Source organism: Crocodylus porosus, unplaced genomic scaffold (assembly GCF_001723895.1).
Source record: "Crocodylus porosus isolate Cpor-Errol unplaced genomic scaffold, CroPor_comp1, whole genome shotgun sequence".
NCBI classification, from domain to species: Eukaryota; Metazoa; Chordata; order Crocodylia; family Crocodylidae; genus Crocodylus; species Crocodylus porosus.
The window spans coordinates 105,269,999-105,290,853 of record NW_017728931.1 but is presented as its reverse complement, the minus strand read 5'-3'; the positions used below and the strand labels follow the sequence as shown (position 1 = coordinate 105,290,853).

Sequence of the window (20,855 nt, the reverse complement as noted above, 5' to 3'; positions counted from 1 at the left end):
CCCCTTCCCCCTCCTGCAGCCCCCCCTCCCCTGCAGTATGGGGCAGTGGGGGGCAGTGGGGATTGCCCCCTTGCCTGGCAGCACCTGGTGAGTAGGGGCTTTTTTTTTAAAAGCACTAGAAGCTGGGGCCATAGCAGGGCTGGGGGAGTGGGCAGGGGTCAGGGGACACTGGTGGGGGCTGAGGGAGCAGGCAGGGGATGGGGCCTGGTCCCCTTCCCCCTCCTGCAGCCCCCCCTCCCCTGCCCCTACTTACCAGCTCTGAGTCTGGCTCCAGCTCCTTGCTGCAGCCAGTGGGCACTGCCTGAATCATCAAAGCTCTCCAAATCTTTTCTGAGTATTTGGAGAGCTTCAAATTGATTTGGACCTTTTTATTGGTCCCTTGATTTAATTCGGATTTGGAGATTTGGCCACCGAATTGGGCTGAATCTCCTCTGAATCAAATCAGCACCCCAAACTTCACACTTAAAAACTAAGTAATCTTACCTCTAAAAGTTAAAAATGATATGCTTGATATGGCTGACCATTATAATTTATTATGACCTTTTGCTATATCTTAGTTGACTCTTAGTTTATGAGTCTTTTTTCTATCTGTCAGCAGAAATAGAAAAGATGGTATAATTTTCCCAATAAAATGCATAAAGAAATCTAACATCTCTCCCAAGGAGATATTTGGTCCAATATAAGGTATCACCAAAAAACCACTTGCTTCTGACATAAAAAAAAATCTTTGATAAGACAGAGAAATCTTGTGAAAATTGAAATTTCTGTGAAAAAAATGTCTATAAATTGTGTATTTTTGGAAATGTTTCAATCAGTTCTATCCATTAGTGACATAGCATGAACTAAATCTACTGTTACAAGACAGAGACCTTGTGTGTCTTAGGGTTTATCTGCATTTGAAAATTGATGGGAATAGTTATGCAGTTTAAGTTATTTCATAAGAGCTATTGTGGAATAACTCCCCATGTGGGCACACTATTCCCCAGTAAAAATCCTTTTTTTCTCCAGAATAAGTAATGCATTTCCAAGAATATTTGTGGAATAATTCTTGTGTAATCACTTTGTCCAGACAACTTCCCCATGTAGACAAGTCCTTAAAATACAAGAATGAAAAAAATGTGAACAGGGGACCAGATTTCTTGACATGCTGCAGCTTCTTTGTACAAAATAGTCTCAAACATGATGTTTGGGAAAGAAGAATTCAAGTAGCATCACCTGACTGTGCAATACAGCCAGAGTGTTTATTGATCTGATCTTGTGTGACTTCTCCCCTGGAAACAGAGAGGTATGAAATCTGGAAATATGATCTCACTCTTCTAGTTCTTCTGATTAATTAATTAAATTTGTTAACAAAACAGAAATTTTGACATGTGCACACAATGTAGGTTAAGATTATAAAACAAGATTTTAAAATTTAACCTCTGGTCAGTGAGTAGAATACATGCAAGTCTCTGAGTCAGAAATAATTTCCTGCTTTTGTGACTGATTTTCTACAGCATTCAAGTGATATTTTAATTCCTACATTACCTGAAGTGTAAAAAGTAATGGAATAATGTCATAATTCTTCATTACTACCTTAGTGAGTTCTTTCAAAATGTAGGGTCAAGAAAAATGTATTCAGTTCAATGATCTCATAACTGAATATCCAAAAAATATAAAGGCAAAGGAAACAGGCTTATCATGACTGATGTTCTGGATAAGGGGAAATTTGCAGAACTGCCAGAGTGCTCATCAGAAGTCTTAACTTTCCTACAATCAATTCCTTTGTAACCCTGGTAGCAGTGACAAACAAATTTCTTTGACATTATTTCCAGATCTGTGCTTGATGCTTCTCCCCTCACTGTAAATTCTTGGTCCTCTGAAATTTCTATTCTAAAGTTTTTAGAATTCAAATGCAGGTAGTCCAAGGCTGTCCACTTTTTTCGTACACATCTCCCATTGTTGTGACAAAGATGCCTGCTGCACATCTCTGCTGCTGTGGTTACATTGATAATGTAGACCCCCAATTCAGATGCAATGAATTGTTTCACCTTTGTACAGTTGCCCTGCAAACAGCAGAAAGAAGTTAAGTAACATGAGATTAATTGGTCTACTTTTTTAAAAACTATTAAATATGCAAAATGTAAGCAAGAAAACAATATTAAAGCTAAAAACTGAATTAGTTAAAATGATTTTAATAACTTAAATTACAACTAGGTTGTTGTGACGGGGGCAACTTCATAGCCAGATCCCAAAGCGGCCAGCCTACCTGCCTAGGGAAGTCTGGCCCATCTCACCTGCTATGGCAAGTGGGAGGCTGCCCATTCCTTGCCCCGATGTCAAGGGGGCACTATCTGTGGCTCCAAATCTTCCCTACGCTGCAGCCCATGCCTCACAGATGGCATCCAGTCTATAATTACTTCCCCTGGCCTGAGGCTGGGGCAAATTCAGTCCATAATTGGGGTCCATTCACTCTCCCAGTCCCTCCACCCCCCATCTCATAGAGACCTTTTGCATACCGCCATACCAGGCCACACTCCACTGCCCTAACTCCTCTTGAGCAGCCTCTCATGGGCTTTTGGGCTTATCTACTCTCTCCCTGGTACCACCACACAGCAACTTCAACTCCCATGAGTTCCCTTACTCTACGTGGCATAGCCTTACACCAACGCTGGACTGCACTTGCCCCAAACTCCTCACTGGCCAACTCTATACCATGCCCAACCCTGGGGTCTTCTCATCATACTTACAACTAGCTACTCATGGGGCTGGCCCTTGTGCTGGCCTTCAGGCCTACTCCCAGTTCAGGCCTACTCAGCCCTTCACACGCACAGCCCTTCAGGCCTACTCTCGTTCAACCTCACACTATGTTCACCAACTACCCGCTCTGGGGCCTCTGGGATCTCACATCCCTGCTGGGCTCAGGTACCTACAAATGAGCATACCTGGCTCCACTACTCCCACAGTTCTCATGATTACCCACCAGATGGTGGGGACTGGGGTTAAGGCACCCCTACCCACCTTTCACCAGGGAGGTTAGCAGTCCTGGCATTTAGTTGAGGCTGCCCCACCACAGGCAGTCCCACCAGGCCTCCCTACCCTTGCCGGATGCAGTTTTAGGTCATGCCCAGAACCAGGAGCCTTCTCCATCCCCATAGCTCCTGCCCTTACCTCCAGGATGTTCTTGAGCTGTAGCTCAGCCATTTGATGTTTCTCTTGCGGCCACTGGCAGCAAATTGCTGCCTCCCCCTAAATAAACTGGGTTGTGAAATGGCCACATTAACCAGGCACCTGCTGGCTGCCTGCCTCAGCCCTTAAAGTGGCAGGCGCCCAAGGGTGCGCTGCCACAGTTGTCTTATTTAAGAATTACAACCTGAGACTGTCCCATTAAGGTCTTGGAATCTGATTGGAGCAAGAGATGTGTGTTCAAACAATGAGACACCAATTAATCTCATTACTGATAATTCATTTTATCTACTTGCACCTGACAGGTTTTCATTCCCATGCCAATCAGCTTTCCCATTATTGCCATCAGAGCAAAAGTAGCCAAAAAGTTATGCTTCATACAATGTTTAGGGCAAAGTCAAGAAAAGCTCCTCCTTACGATAAAGGCTGAAGCCCAGGCTTCTGTATATTCAAGGTAAGTGTTGGGGGCCCAACCATCAGCACCATTTATCTACCCATGATCAAGCCTGACATCATAACATGCAAAATGTTCTCTATTAAAGCAATGTAGACTGTACACTATAAATGAATACATGTACAATTTACACACCAGCTTCTCCTGAATGTTCCAGTTAATTGGTACTATACAAATACTTGAAGCATGTGACCATTTTGTGAATTAGGTTTCAACTGACTTCCTGCAGATCAATCAAATTGGAAAAGTGATCTGTAAAAGCTTGCCAAGAGTATGGGGGCTCTCACCCAAAATGCTTGATACTGGCCAATGGCAAACTAATTACCATAATAACCCATCCAGTCATGAAAATTTACACTTTTCGTTGAGGAGACAATTTTTGGACACTAAATGAGCTGTTAGATTAGCTGGAATTGAAAACTCAAGAGAATTTAGTCATTTGGGAAATAGTTTTAAGATCAGTGAATGAAGATTGTATGCACCATTAGTGCATTTAAATTACTATAAAGGCACAGACTTACCACTGATGAAGTTAAATTCATGTCTCCCCAGATAACAATGCCAGCAGTTCCCAAGGCAGCACTTTCTCCAATAGTGTTAATAAGATCTTGCTACAGTAAAAACAATAAAGAGATTGCTCTTAGGCTAATTCACTGCTTTCATAGTTTGTTTTTTCTAAAGCAAAGTGTTGCTTATACAAGACTGCCACACTTCCCTCCTTTTTCTGGGTGACTTAAAATTTAAGGAAGATTTGTTCTGAAAAATTATCAGTATTTGTCCCAAGATTTAATAAGCTGGAAACAATGATATTAATAAATGTTATGTAAAATATAAGCTGTTCTTGCAAATGTGCAATTGCTGGCTGGTGTTACTGATTTTTTTTTTTCAAGCAGTAAACAAACCATTAAAAATGGTTTTATAAAAAATAAAACACATCATTTTAATTTCCGTTGTTAATTTTTTATTTGTGATACTTAACTGTTTCCTAGATGTAGTGTAGTTTATTTAATAAAAAATCATCACAGGAGAACTTCCTGCAGAGCTCAACTAGTGAATTTTTGCCAAAAAGCAGAGATGGGCATCTCTACATTCTAATCAACTCTGTTCTAGCCTTGATCTTGTCTAATTTGAAATATGTGACTCTAATACCATGAATTGTTCAGCTCTTTCCACTAGAAAATTGTAGAGGCCCTTACATAAAATTGGCTAAATATTACGAATGGAAACATGCTAGAAGAGAAAGCACTGCTACTTGTATAACGGAAATGAAAAATAAAATGTTTATGAATCCTAAATTTAGGAACTGCAGTTTGGCTTCTTGATCTCTGCCTGTTTATAATATTACTAACACATCTTATTGTATCTTTCCATTATATAGCACCTGAATTAAGGATTGAGGGTCTGGTACCTGATCATCCATCACTTAATGAACCATCAGCAACTGAATAAGCACATTCCTACCAGACAATGGATACTTCAGACTCAAAACCTTTGATTTACTAGTGGAAGTTAGATGCTTTAAGAAACAAAGGGCCAGAAAAAGACACAGTATGCTGTGGGCTGGAAATGAAATAACTATAAGGGAAGGACAGGATGTTAGAAGTTTCTGTTTAAAAGCAGAACACAACAAGATAATGAGGAAAGAGGTGCAGAAGGGGCCTAAACTCCTGAAAGACACAAAGGATGTGTGGTTATGTGGCTCTGCAGACCCATCTGTGGCACCACAAACTACATGTGCCACACATACAGGCATTCACTGTGCTGCAGATTAACAGTGTGTTGTGGGGGTGGGGGTTGACAATGGGAGATCCCAGTGTCAAAAAAAATCTGTGCCTAAAAAAAGTGGGGTGGCACACATGGCAGCAGCATGCGAAACCCAAAACTGGAGCCACACTCCAGCTGCTGGCCAGGCTCCATGCACCAGATCACGATTACTGGAGGCCCAGGAAGCTCCCAGGATCCCAGGTAAGGCTGCTGGGGCCAGCCCAACCTCCCTTACCTACCCAGGGGAACTTGCCATGTGCTCTGGGAACTGTGTGCCACTGCTATTTGCTAGATGGCTTAGAAATACCTTTACAAAGTATCTTTGATTTAACTGTCATGAAACCCCAAAGCGGTAATCAGGAGTATCCACAAGATCGGTGCTCTGTAGAGCGCACTCATGAGTTACTTATGAGACATTCACCTCCCAAGAAGGTGGAAAGAAAAATGTATGTATTTCCAACCAAATTCCTGCTTCTGAACTTTGACTCTGTAAAATATTTCAGCATTTAAACCTTATTCAAGCTTTTAATAATATCCCATCACACCTTCTGTAATGATCAATAGGCCTGTGTGAGTAGGCAGCTATTCAGTCTGGCTTTGAATCTGGCCGCTTTGAATGCCAGGGATCCAGTCCAGAGCTCCAGATTGGTTTCCCGCTTTGATCCATCTGAAGTGGTTCCAAAGCTTCAAAGCTGCCTCAGAGATCTGGCCATAAGGTATAATGGGTAATCAATTAAATATCTATAACTTTGTTGTTTTTTGTCCAATTTGGATGAAACTTGAAGGGGTGGTAGCCACTGGCTCTTGAGGGCACAAAGCCTGCCAAGTTTCAAGGTGATACGTGCAAGGGTTTGGGTGAAACTGCACCTTAAGCTGCGGAAGTTTCATTCAAATCAGACAAAAAACTATAAAGTTATAGATATTTCATTGATTCCCCATTATACGCTATGGCCGGATCTCTGAAGTGGCTCTGAAGCTTTTCCGAGGTGGTTTGGAATCTCCGAACTACTTCAGAAAGCCTGAAGAAGCCAGCGCTTCAATCCAGACATGCTGCTTCAGATGCCGAGGCATCCGAAGCTTCTCTGGATGCAAAGCACAGTCCGAAGCCTCGCACAGCCCTAATGATCAAGTAAAGGCCTCTCTATCATTCCTAACAATGGCCTACCTCGGAAAGAAATACCAAAGGTTCATCTCGATAACCTAGTCTGGTATAGACAAATACAGGCAGAGCATAATTATGGGATGTCATAGAGGAGATCCTCATGGATTCATTGACCCTAAATTGTGAGAAGCGTAATATGTTTTCACTGTTTCCAAAAGATTTCTTAATGCCAATGGAAGGATACAGAGCTTCACTGCTATCCCAAAGCCAGGAAAGTTCATTGTTCCTCAAAACTTCACTCTCTGGGCAAGAGCCAGTGTAGTTCTGGTCGTAGAAATTATAATTGTGACAATCAGGATATAAATAATATCCCCAGAGGCCTAGGGGTCTGCTTTTAATTCCTAACTCAATTGTTGCCTTCATGAAAGCCTTTGCACTTTCTTCAAAGGAAAGTTTGGCCAAATGTTCAATGTCATTTGCTGAAATATTTCCTTGCATTTCAGAAATGAGTTTTCTTGACTTTCGTCTGTAAACATCTTTTGTATTCCAGTTGCGAGCCCACTGAGGTCTCCAGTATTCCCAGTCTATAACAGCTAATCCACTGAAGTTCTCAGCCGGAATGTAATAGTTAATATCTTGGCCAGCTTTTTCCAGATGAGTTTGCAAGCTGAAGTTTTGGGGTAGGCCACCATTAACAGGGATTTCCTGTGATGTGTACCAGGGGTAATAGCCCAATCTGTTGAAATAAAATATGGTCACATTCTGCCCTCTTGCCCTGGCTAATGGGCTTCCAATCACATGGAACATTCTCAAATTCAGCATCACGTTGTATCTTAGAGAGCACAGATCGGTGGGAGCATTCCAGGCAGCTATAAAAGGCTTTCTCTGGAAGATTGGTAGTCGTGCTTGTTTCACTGCAGAAGAGGAAGTCCACAGAAGTGTAATCGGTAGCCATGCTGTGAGCTGAGCCAGTCGAACAATGTGTAATAGTAACAGATTTTCCAATAACAGTCTCATGATATAAGAGGCTACAATAAATATATCTCCTGGCTGATTTAGATCTATAAAACATAAGAGAAGAGACATTATTATTTGTTCTTCATAAGGTCTTACCATTGTTTGTTGGATCTAAGACATCTACTACAATTGCACTATATGAAAGCCAAAATTTAAGCAGTACTTTTAACATATATGTTAAAAACAATAGACCAAATTCTCAACTGATGTAAATCAGTGTAGCATCATGGGAGTCAATGAAATTATTGCATAGACCAGCAGCTCTAACTCTGGGTCATTGAGCCACATCCTAGTCTCACTGAAATCAGTAGGAGTGTTGCCGTTATTTCCTCACAAGACCCCTTCAGACTCACTCTTGCTCCATGCACATCAACCCTAATGAGATAGCAAGAAAGTCCAAGATACACCAGAAAACCCAGGTTTTGCGTGCAGAGCCAGGGGTATCCCAAAGGCATCCTTTCATATTTGAGATTGATGCACACAGAGCAGGGGTGGGGAGGTGTGACTTGTTTCCTTTGCACTCTGCTGCTATAATATAGAAAGACACTGTGGCATGGATTTTAAAAGCACTACCAGCCATTGGGCGTATCTACATGAGATGTTAAATGTGCAGTAGGTTAATTCTACTATGCAGTAGTGCAGCAGGCAAAAACTATGCTAATGTGCTAATGCACAGTAGAATTAATCTATTGCACATTAGCATTACACAAAAAAAAGTGTATGCTGGAACTACTGTGTGGGAGCGCTGATTATGGTGCATTAAGTTAGTACCTGTTATTATGATGCATGAAGTTAGTACAAGTAACTTAGTACCTGTACTAACTTAATGCGCCATAATTACCGTGCATTAATGAACATGTAGACACAGCCATTATGCATCTAATTTGCATTGAAAAGCACCTAATTTCTACTTTTTCCTTTAAAAATTTCCTCCATGAAAACTATAAGGGACAACATTTGACATGTAAGCCACTAGGTGTCACCATGTACAAAACACACATTTCCTATTACAATACAAGTGAGAGGAAGTGAGAGAGCCTGTATGCATCTTGACTTAGAGGAATGGCTAATCTTACCCACCACACCTATAAATAGGATTTTAAATGTGAGAGTTGTGGGGAGAAGGGGTTAATTCGGTGTGTGTGCTCAGGGAGGGCGTTATGCTATATGCCTGAGTTTTGCCATTGAATCTGAAAGTAGAAAGTCACAACTACCCCTTCTTACAAATCAGCGTTCACAGTCCAAGTCAGGGGGAGTGCATATAATTAAAAATGAGGTCTGATGTGCTCCATATGTATTGTTTTTCTTCATCAAAATATCTTGGGTTTCTGTATAGTAGAGGAATGCAGTCAAACTGAAAATATAAAAATGTACATACCCAGGGAAAGTGAATACATTATCAAACACTGGGGAAATAATGGTAGCAGCATACTGTAGCAGCATAAAAGTTGATCAGCTATAAAAGTCATCTGACAGGGTGAAACTTTTCATTAAGCAACTTAGATGGAAGAGTATTTAAAGGAGAATCAGCTAAGATTTTTATGTTACTGAACAAATGCAAAACATTGAGATTCCCCATTTAACAATTTATTTCAATATATTTATCTTGCCATCATGCTGATAAATGCACCTCTAGCCCCCAGGCAAGGCTGAAATGTGAAGCAGCTCATTTGCTGAATCCCTTGAAAAACCTATGCCAAAAGTCTACAGTACCAAAACTTTCTTACCGACACTGTTCAGGTCCAGTTTGGTTCTAGCTTGTGCAGGATTATTGAGTACACAAGAATCATTACCTCTTCTTCTCCAGGGGTATTTCTGCCCATTATAACAGTTAAGTACTGTCAGAAACTAGAATAAATGCATTTGATTAGACCCTGAATCTTCTACCACCTACAGCAATTCTGTGAACAAAATGACTACAGAAGCAGCCCACCCCTGTGTCCAAGTTGTAGGCAGCAGGCACAATGGGCAGCAGTTCCCAGAAAAGAAGACTGAGTAAAAGTCTCTTATACTCACTCCTCAGTAAAATTGCAAGAGCTAAACCTAAGAACTGACTTGAAAGAAACTGTTAAGAGTTTGCAATGAAAAGGGCACCGCTGTCACAGGATCAGCCTCATCTTAAATAAATGATAAGAAAAAAGTCTGAGCATTGATAAGTTTATATAAACCCCCCCGCCCCCAAATTAATCTATAGTTGAAACAATGTGATGCTGGTTTACAACACTGTTCTTGAAAAGATGCTTTCTGATTGGCCTAAGAACAGACTGGCTCCATACTTCAGCCAGTCACAACAATTTTAATCATAAAAATGCATATTTAAAAAAATTAAGTACCATAATTATAATTATTATATCTCTTGCATGTTATCAGGTAATCTTTTATCCGCAAATTTAAAATAGAAACTAATGGGCTAATAGGCTGATGCAGACTTAGTTTAGTTTAAGTCATGCTGCTTGGTCTGAACCTTGCTTCATGCACGTTTTAAGGCAATATTTTGGGGGAGGTTTCTGAAGGGCTGAATAGCCTTTGCATGGTACACAGCCCAGTGGCATGAATGACCCCAGTGAGACTGGGGTGATTTGGGCAAACTGAGGGAGGGAGGATGCACAGTTACAGGAATTCTTTTGTTTTCCTGTGCATGAATGGGGGCACATTAGAATCACAAATCTTTTGACAGTTCTTCTGGAAGAGCCTTTGGGAGCCTTCACCTTACATTAGTAAGGAGTTTCCCCTCAATGAATAATAATAATAATAATAATAATAATAAAAAATACTAGACAATATTTTTTTTACACCCTTGTGAACTGGCTACACCCAAAGTCAATAGAGCAATGTTGGTTCATACAGCTGAGTCTCATTTTTTCTGAAGTGTCTTGCTGTCTACCATCAAGCTGCTGAGGGACCTGGGGCAATGTAAGTACAACACAATGTTTTAAAATATCTAAATTCCAGTGCAGATACCCCAGCTAAGTGATGAAAATTTTAAGTGCGAATTTGATGGAAAAGATAGCTCAATTTCCTATAAGGATAAACATAATGAAGTCTTTAATTCAAGTTTCAGTTGCCACAGACGTGATGTGAGATACATACTGGATATCAGGCCTAGAACAAATGAAACCTATTATGCTAGGTCTGGAACAACAAGTATGGTTGTGGAAGAGGCTTTTCCGTGCCAAGTACCACACTAAAGCCAGTACTCATTTTGGGGTGGAGCTCATGCATGGGGAAAATGCTCTCGGCTTCAGTACAGTGGTCTGTACCATGGCTTCTGGATGGAGTATATAGTCCCTAAACTTACTCAAAGCCCGAAGCAGATTCCCCCTACTCCTGTGCTCCGAAACCATGATACCAGCATGATCCTATTCCAAGAGGATGAAGCCCAAGGCCACCTTTATGATGGGTAATTCCTGGTGGAGAACTCCAGCTACATTTTGCTTCCTTATGCCACAGAACCATAATAGGGCTTAACATAGCTCCAAATCTGAGCCCATTTTCCAGATTTGGTAGTACTTTATTCCAGTTTAAATAGCTACACAAGGGATGCAAACAGAAGTGACAATTTTTGCCTGATCTGACCATAGAAAGCAGTTTATAGCCGTGACCAAACACAAGTGCACAGTTGCAGATAGCTTCAAAAATGGCCAGTTGGGTGAAAATCTGAACCTTCATTCCATGACGGGCCAGGTGAAGACATTTCAAAACAGAGCGTCTTCTGTAACTTCTGTCTGCCTGCCTGCTGGCCTGCCACTGTTTTCAGAACGAGAGGGGGAAATGGAAGCAGAGGGAGTTTGGTCTGTGCATGTCTGAATCACCAAAGCTGTGTATGTCCGAACTGCCAGATCTTTCCAAATCTCTCTGAATCAATTCAGAGGGTTCTGATTCAGTTAGGAGAGATTAAAGGGTGCTCTGATTCGATTTGGATTCAGAGATTCAGCCACCAAATCGGCTGAATCTCCGCCAAATCAAATCAGGGACCAAAGCATTGCATAGCTCTAATGGGTATATCCTGGGATCTGAGAACTTGTTAGCAATGTTAGTCCTATCTATAGCATCTGATGTAGCATCTGCATCGATTAGCCTCTAAGATACACCTGCTTTACTTTCTGCTACACCTACTTTGGGTGTCCTCCTTTTCCTACTTCTCTGGATCTGGCAGAAGGCAAAAGCAAACACTAGTGGATTTCTGTTAGATTTGCTCCTACTATTATTGGTAGCATTTTAAAAAGGGGGAAATTGTGTGCCCTAAACAGTAGCTTTTCCTTTTTGTTTGTTTACACTGACACGTTGAATCCTAAATCAAATTCACAACAGCAGCTCTCCTGTTCTTAATATATTCACCTAGAAAACATTAAATGCAAGTCCAGCAGTTTAGTCCTGCTTTATAACAAGGAGCTATTTCTCCTCTGACTGGGACTCCAGAGAGTTACTTCCCATTTGTACAAGTATAAGATGTTTCCAACAAATTGTGCTTTATTTTTCCCTGGACCATTGCAACCATAACGCTACAAAACCACCACAAGTATAAGAATGAACACAGAATCAAGCCCCCAAACTTTGACTGCTTTAGAATGAACTCCCACACACACTGGAATGACTATAGCCTGCACAGAGCCTCTGCCGAATTGGATGATATTCTTTTTTTCCTGCTCCAACAGAATAAAAAATGACCCTTGCAGGTTTTGCCAACCTGCTGCCTCTAGCACTAGCACTACATAATATTGCTGAAGGAAATATAATGATTCTGCTATGTTGGCCTGAGGGATTATTGCAATTATTTTCAAACTGAAGTCATGTACAGCTCTGTAACCCTGCTGAATAGATTTTTATTCCAACAATGTTTTTGAGCAAAACTAACAAGCTAGCCCAGTGGCACATCTGCTGTGCATCCTTGCTTTCAGGTCTCCTCAAACTCATCTGCCATGATGCTTTCATATGAACAAAGAGAGAATTTTCAAGGAATCAGGAAGTGCTGCTAGCCAGCCTCTGAGCACCTGGTGACTGATGGGAAGGAACTGCCTGGTGCCAGGCTAAGAAAACAGAATGAGAGAAACAAGTAATATCTGAGACTGAATTGATAAAAGCAAATCCACACCTGGTGAAAATCAGTGCTGCTCTCCTAAAATAAGGGGTTTTGTAGCACACTTAAATCAGTAGAGATTTTTCTCTTAAAGAACACAGAAATCATTTAAGGACTGAAATGACTGCTCATCATGAAAAATGGCTAATTGAGATTGTTTTCTATCCAAAGTGATCAGGAAAATTATATGATTCAAACCAGTAGTTTAATAGCTTTCAGTTAAGTTTATTATGTCAGGTGTTTTCATCTGGTCTTTATGAGCCAGGAGACCCCTCATTGCTGCCATGATAATAACATGAGGTTGACAGCATTTATATTAGTCATGCTCTGATCTAGATCTGTTCCTTGCAATTCCTGAGTTCTTGAACAGGCAGATTCTCAACTAAGGTCATTCTTATTGCCTTCTCTATTTAGTTAGTTTTAAAATAGCTGAACTTTACCCATATGTCATAATAGATGAAGCTTGATGCCAGAAAACTGGAAAAACCTATACTAATCTCATCCCTTAGAGTGATCTGAAATCTCACTAGGAGTAAAATTCATCCCTAATGAGAAAGATAGGACCTAAACACAACTTACATCCTATTTTGCAGTTCACTTGGGCATAAGTGGTGCATAATCCTTTGTGCAGGAGCTTTCAAGATGAGTGAAATTCATCCTTGTACAAGAGTACTTGTATCATAAGCTAGCAGTGAAACACAGGAGCCAGCTAACAGGCCAGTGGAGGACAATGACAATGATTAGAGGGCTATGAGCGGTGACTGAGAGAGTTGGAATTTTTTATCTGAAGAAGAGAAGGCTGGGGCAGGGGGAGGAGGGGTGGGGAATCTAATAACAGCCTTCAACTACTTGAAGGGTAGTTCCAAGAAGGATGGAGCTAGACCAGGGATGGGCAAAGTCTGGCCCAGGGTCTGGATAGAGCCTGCGGCAGAAACCATTTCCCAGCAGCCCCTGCCCACATCTCCCTGGAGACCCCAGAAGCAGCAGGTCTGTGACAGGGTGGGACCAGGGTTTCCATGAAGACCAGTCCCAGCAGGTGGGGATCTGTTCTGGAGCTGGGATCTCATGGTGGTAACAGCATGGTCCAAAACTGGGGCAGATCTGCAAGCTGGTGCCTGCATGACCCAGGCAGTGCTACTGGGGCAGATCTCCATGGAAAACCTGGGCCCCAGGCTGTCAAGGCCCTGCTGTTCCTGGGGTCTCCATGGAACCTACAGCAAAGTGGGCAGGGGCTGCTGGGAAATGGAGTCCAGCCACTAGCTAGATCCATCATTTTGCCCACCCCTGAACTAAACTGTTCTCAGTGGTGGCAGATGACAGAACAAGGAGCAATGGTCTCAAGTTGCAGCAAGAAAAGTTGAGGTTAGATATTAGGAAGAAATTTCTCATTAGAAGGGTGGTGAAGCACTGGAACAGGTTACCCAGAGAGGCTGAGGAATCTCTGTCCTTAGAGGTTTTTAAGACCCAACTAGACAAAGCCCTGGCTGGGATGATCTCATTGAGGATGGCCTCTTGAAAGCCTCTGGGAAAAGGCCAGAGGGAAAAGCGGCAGGGGGGTGTCATGCTGGACATCTGCTACAGGCCACCAAACCAGGAGGAAGAGGTGGGCAAGGCCGTCTTTAAACAACAGGTGGAATCTTCCAAATCACAGGACATTATTCTCTTGAAGGAATGTAATTATCAGGACTTCCACTGGGAGGGAAACAGAGCAGTGCATGAGCACCACGGCAAATTATGGGAGTGTGTTAGGGATAACTTTTTGATACAGATGGTAGAGAGGCTAACTAGAAGGGAAATTCTGCTCAACTTGCTACTTATAAACAGGGAGGAATTGGTTGAGAATGTGAAGGTGGAAGGTAACCTGGGTGACAATGGGCACATCTAGATGAGACACTATGGCGATGTAGCTTGTTGCCACACATAACAGCAGCCAGCATGAACCATGACACTGCTGCTGCTGAGAGGTAGCAATGATGAGGACAGCTCTTCCCTGCCCCTGCTCTGCAATTGCAGGGCAGCAGCTGGGGAGCTTGTTCACCACTCAGCTGTGTGAGCACAGAGGTGGGTGGGAAACAGGCTGGGAATAAGGATCTCCCAGCATCAGCCCCCACAACCATGGAGCTGGCCCAGTGAGATAAGACCCCCAGCATGAGCCCCATGACCATGGAGTTGGTCTCCCAGACTCCAGTTCCCAATTGTGATCTCAGAACAGGGGGCTTGGAGCTCCATGCTGCCGAGGCTGGGGACATAGTCCCCACCAGGGTCCGGTGGCAGAGCCCACCCCAGCAGCAGGCAGCTCCTGGGGGCAGAAACCAATCTTCCACCCCCTGGTGGCCAGTTGACCAGGAACATATTTGCTCCCAGTCAGGCATCTACAAGAGCACCATTACTAATGTCAAGTAAATTTGCTACCTGCAATTTAATAATACTCATTATTAGTGAGGTTTACTGCACAATAAGCATGTGCAGTAAAGTGTCTTGTGTAGATGCGTCCAGTGACTATGAAATGACCGAATTCAAGATCCTAAAGGGAGGAAGGAAGGAGAGCAGCAGAATAAATATCCTGGAATTCAGAAAAACAAATTTGAGCTGACTCAGGGACCTAGTGGGTAGGATCCCCTGGGAGACAGGTCTTGGGGGAAAGGAGTTCAGAAGAGCTGGCCATACTTTAAGGAAGCTGTATTAAGGGCACAGAAGCAAGCTATAATGATGCACTGGAAGAACAGGAAATGAAACAGGAGACAAACCTGAATAGGCAGCAGTTGAAACTCACAAAGGAATTCTACAAAAAGTGGTCATATTACTAGGAGCAAATGAGAAACACCAAGGCATGATTGAGGTGCAGCTCGCTAGGAACATAAAAAGCACTAAAAAAAAAGATTCTACAAGTATGTCAAGAAAACTGATAAAAGTCTTATAGAATGCAGAAGGCAAGCTAATTATAGATGATGCAAGGAAGGATGTAATATGTAATACTTTTTAACTTCAGTCTTTACACATAGGCGTAGCTACGAAATGATTAGAGCAGTTGGCAGCAAAGTTAGGGAATGAGTCAAACAGTGTGGGGTAATGGCAGAGCAGGTTAGGGAAGACTGAGAGAAATTAGATGCTTTTAAGTCATCGGGGACAGATTGGATACTGAAAGAATTGGCTGGGATAATTTCAGAAACAGTTGCTATCCTCTTTGAAAATTCATGGCGGTCGGGTGAGGTCTCAGATGAGTAGAAAAGGGCAAATATTTTGCCCATCTTTAAGAAAAAGAAGGAGGATCCAGGGAATTACAGACCAGTCTGTCTGACCTCAATACCTGGAAAGAATATGGAATGGGTCCTCAAGGAATCTATTGTGAAAAACTTAGAGGAGAACAAGATCATGAATAGTCAGCATGGATTCACCAAGAGAAAGTCATGCCTAACCAACTTGATCTCCTTCTGTGATAAGGTGACAGGCCCTGTGGATGGGATGAGAGCAGTGGATGTGATATACCTTGACTTTAGCAAGGCTTTTGACACTGTCACCCATGACATTCTTATTAATAAGCTAAGGAAATACAGACTACATGAAATTCCTGTAAGGCAGATACGTAACTGGTAGGCTCATCAGTGGTCAACAAGTAGTCATCAATGGTTCAATGTCTAGTTGGGAGGAGGTATCAAGTGGGGTTAGCCAGAGGTCTGTCCTGAGTCTGGTATTGTTTAATACATTCCTTAATGAGTTGGATGATGGGATCAAGTATGCACTTAGCAGATTGCAGATGACACCAAGTTGAATGGAGTTCAAGATGCTCTGGAGGGTAGGGCTGGGATCCAGAATGACCTGCATAGACTGGAGAAATGGTCCACAGTCAGTCAAATGAGATTCAACAAGGACAAGTGCACAATCCTACACTTGGGCCAGACTAATTGCCTGCACAAGTACAGACTGAGGAATAACTATCTAGGTTGCAGAGATGACCTGAGGGTTATAGTGGACCAGAAGGTTAATATGAGCCAGTTGTGTCTCCTGTTATAAAAAAATCCAACAGCATACTGGTTTGTATTAACGGAAGCATCACTTGCAAACCAAGGGAAGTGATTCTTCCACTCTATTCACCTAGAGTATTATGTGTACTTTTGGACCCCTGGGAAGCAAGACTTGTGCAGGAAGTTGCTGAAAGAATTAGAGTTATTTAGTCTGAGGAAGAATTTCATAACAGTCTTCAAAACCTGAAGGGAGATTATAGAGAGGATGGAGGTGGGTTTTACTCTGTGATCCATAGTGGACGAGAATAGGAGCAATGGCCTCAAACTGCAGCAGAGGAAATTTAAATTGGAGGTTAGGAGGAACTTTCCAACTATGAGTGTGATCAAGCTTTAAAACAAGCTATCTAGAGAGGTTGTGGAATTTCCATCCTTGGACATTTTCAAGAACAGGTTGGACAGATGGTTGACTGGAATGGTTGGACAGATGGTTGTCAGGGAAGACCATGCCTTGAGGGAAAAGCAGAGGCTTCCTCTTCCAAAATGACAAAAGACCACAATTCCACGTTCAGGTTCAGTTTATTTTATTTGAATTCTCCAGTAAGAGAGAAGAATAAATAGGATCCCAGCCAGCCCCCATATCCAATCTCTCCTTGTCTAGTAAAGTTATACACTGAAAGATACACAGACCTTAAAGAATAACTGCCTATGAGAACAAGAGCCTCCCATCCACACTTAGGTTATTTAATAACTTTCTGAGCCTGATGACTGTCAGAGCCTCTGGCCAATCAGGCCGAGCTCTTGAAGTTCCATGCCTGATCTTCATCCTGGACTAATGTGACTGCCCCAGTCCTCTGTAGCTGGATTGGCTGCTGAGGGCACCAATTAGGTGGAGAGTCAGGCTTCAGGCACACCTTGACAATAGGCTCAGTCTGCTCTAACAAGCCTTGTGTTCGTTGTTGTCTCTGGTGCTCCTGGCTTTTCCTGATCCTGATCTTGGATCTTCCCTGGAACTCAGTACTCACTCTTTGATCCACCTGGTTCCTGACTTGACTTCAGCTTTCCCTGACCCTACTCTTGGATCTTCCCTGGAACACTAAGGTACCTGCTACTCTCAGAGCAGAGGCAGGAACCCAGGTGCCGGTTGCCATGACAGCTGGTTAAGGAGGGAATTGGCTGTACCTGCACCTGGTCAGCTGACTGGAAGGGGCAGGGTTGGGCTCCCGTATGAATCCCAGGCCTGAGGCCAGGAGGGCAGTTCCCTGCTGGCGGCCAAGGAGGAAAGGAGCTCTGCCAGAGCAAGCAGAGGGGAAAGGCCTGGCCGCAGAAGCAGCCCCTGGTGCTGTCATGGGTGGAGTATTCCCTGGTAGGGATTTGGATGATGTTTTAGCTGGGTGGCTTGGATTTTTTGTTATAGCCCAGGGGCTTGGGTTTTGTGTTTTGCTTTTTCACTGGTCAGTTGGGTGAAGCTATTAGGGGTTGGAGGAGGCCTCATATAGGACGCATGGTAGAGTGGGGACCCTGGCGCCAGAGAGGCCACAGCATTTTGGGGTGCACTGACCCCAGCCCCAGAGCGAGGGGGCCAGCGAGAAGCTCCAGAGAGAGAGGGCAGCGAGAAGCCCCAGAGAAAGAGGGCAGTAAGAAGCCTCACAGGAGGGGGCAGTGGAGCGCCAGGAAGGCATGAAGCGAGACAGAGCGAGACAGACCCATGGAAAGCCCAGGGAAGACAAGGGGAGGGCCAAATTACAACAGGTCCAGATCAAACCACGTCAGTATCATCTGCGAGGTTTGGGCTGTGGTGTAGGGGAGGAAAAAGGAGCCACAGATAGCGCCCCCTGGCACCGGGGCAAATAAATGGGCAGCCTTCTGCTAATTAACATCCATAAACTAAGATCAAGGCATGGCAAGAGACAAGGCAGGCAGTTGGCCCATAACAGGAGGGCGGGGTCACCAATAAATGGACTCCAGAAGAGGCATTTCTGTCACACCCAGTACCTCTTACCCCCTTGCCTAGCTAACTTCCTGGTTGCCCTTCAGAGGCCTATCTGCAGGCCCAGCTGTGTATGCCGTGGCCAAAGCCTCACAATGGCTTTCATTGGGAATTTCTCAAAGGGTAAGCTGCCACTCACCATGGAATTATGGCAGAAAGTGGTTCTGTATGAGGGGATCTGGGATGTATGTATCAATTATTGACTGGTATGTAAAGAAATGTAAGTATGAAACAAGCAGGATTGGAGGCAAAAAAGTTAGACTTATAAATATTCTGACCTAAAAAAGCCAATATCAGAAAAAGTCCCAAAAAAGAATTTCTGCTTATGATCTGCCATCTGATTGACTGAATGAATTGTTGCTAGCATAGAATGTCTTTTATTTAAATTTTAAAAACTGCTTGGACACATTCATCTACTTGGCTACCCATGGGGAAAAACCAAAAATAGCATATTGAGTTCTTTGACATAACTGCAATCACAGAACTCTTGAAAAATAGCTACTATAGGGACATGGGAACCAACTGTATTGTGTGATGGTTATTCATCAACAGACAAAATGTATAAGTACATTTAAGAAGGGTAGTTATTCTAAGCTGAAAAAACTCCAAAAGTGCTGGTGGCTTATAGGAAGCAAAGTCATTGTTCTTTTAAACCCTTAAACTTCTGGAATAAATCTCAGATTTGTGCAAAACTTTTCGTTAGCCTTATTTAATTATTGTGGGGAATATATCATAGCAAAGTAGGGCTGGAAAGGACCTCAGGAAATCTAGCACCCTGCTCAAGGCAGGATTATCCCTTTCACTATCCTAGACATGTGTTTGCAAACTTACAGACTTTGCAGACAACCTTCTTATACGAATATCAGGCACAATGCCTGAAATGTCAAAAACATTCAAGCTGGGGGGATGAGAGCACTATCAAAGTTCTGCTGCTGCAGGGATGGAAGGTAGGTGTTAAACGCACTCAAGAGATCCAAGGAAGAGGACATATCTGCAGAACAGAAGAAGGTTACCCAAATTGTGGGAAATGAACATTAGAAATAAGACAAGGACCTGTCAAATCATTGTGCAAATAAGTGCATCGCAAAAATGGTTAGACAACATGGGGGAGCTGTATAGCACAAATGTGCGATCCAAAAATATGTGTAGAAGAACAGAAAAGAACTGAGTCTTGATCAATGTACTAATCTATTTTAAACTATTTTAAATCTGGTGATAATAGATTGTCCTAAAAATCTCGGGGAGAGGGGAGGAGCAGGGCTAGGAGAGAGGGCAAAGTTTTAATCCCATATATTCCAAACCAGGTATAAACTGTGTGTTCCACCCAACAGAGCACTATAAGGTACTGTAATTCTGATTTTTCACAACCTCAAATAAAGGGAAAACCCCCATTTTGTGAAAAGAAAGAGAAATTCTTCAAAAATGTATGGGTCTCTTTCTGAAATAGCCCACAACTGTGGTTACACATTGCCCAAGGAAGAAAAAAAATCAAAAAAGTTACTTTTAAACATGCTTATTAAAACAAAATCAATATTAGAGAGCACTATAACATTATGATTTAAAATACCACTCCTTTCTGCATATGTTTAGAATGCTAGGTGCTCTTAGCCTCCTATATAAACCCAGTTACATGATTCATATAATTTAAGTCTGAACGTGAACCACAAATGCCAAGGTATGAGGTTATCTAAGTGCCTGTAGTTTTACTCCAACGAGATTAAAAAAACCCAAAAGTATAGCTTCTGTGTCAAATGCTTTGCTTCTTCTAGGTCAAAGTTAAATAGATAATCTCTACTGTTTCCTTATTGCTATTTTAATAATATAGCTACTGAAGCAAGAAACACCACATCATGTGTTATCATGTGTTGCAGTGGGTGTAGCTCTCTATGTTAAGGAAAGCTATGCATCCCTGCAAGCTGATATTGGCGACCAGGGTGGATGACTGGAGACACTCTGGGTTAAAATCCATGGGGAACATGGCACAGGGGACACAACGGTGAGGGTCTACTGCAGACCTCCCAAAGTCCTGAGCTTACCAGGAGTTCACCCGGGAACTGACTGAGGCTGCTTGCTCAAGGACCTTGGTTGTCATGGGTGACTTCAATTACCGGGACATCTCATGGGAGGATCACTCAGCAAAATCCTAGCGGTTGCAAAGCTTCCTCTCATGCGTGGATGACCTCTACCTGACTCAAGAAGTCTATGGGCCAACAAGAGGCAAAGCGCTGCTCGACCTGGTACTGGCTACTGGGGATGACCTAATCAGAGACCTAGTGATCGATGGGAAGCTGGGTGACAGCGACCACGAGCTGATCACCTTCACCATC

General features: G+C 42.8%; 1 protein-coding gene across 1 annotated transcript in view; it reads right to left on the bottom strand.

Annotated features, from left to right (window-relative positions):
• Nucleotides 1-1,013: 1,013 nt before the first annotated feature.
• The window catches only part of LOC109315653 (hyaluronidase-4-like), a 26,480-nt gene continuing 6,638 nt past the window's right edge, over nucleotides 1,014-20,855 (bottom strand). The window contains exons 2-4 of the mRNA XM_019543455.1: nucleotides 6,549-7,546; nucleotides 4,141-4,230; nucleotides 1,014-2,045 (exon numbers count right to left, since the gene is read on the bottom strand). Coding sequence (XP_019399000.1) covers nucleotides 1,632-2,045; nucleotides 4,141-4,230; nucleotides 6,549-7,546 — 1,502 coding nt within the window. The 3' untranslated portion in view covers nucleotides 1,014-1,631. The remainder of the gene's footprint in view (nucleotides 2,046-4,140; nucleotides 4,231-6,548; nucleotides 7,547-20,855) is intronic.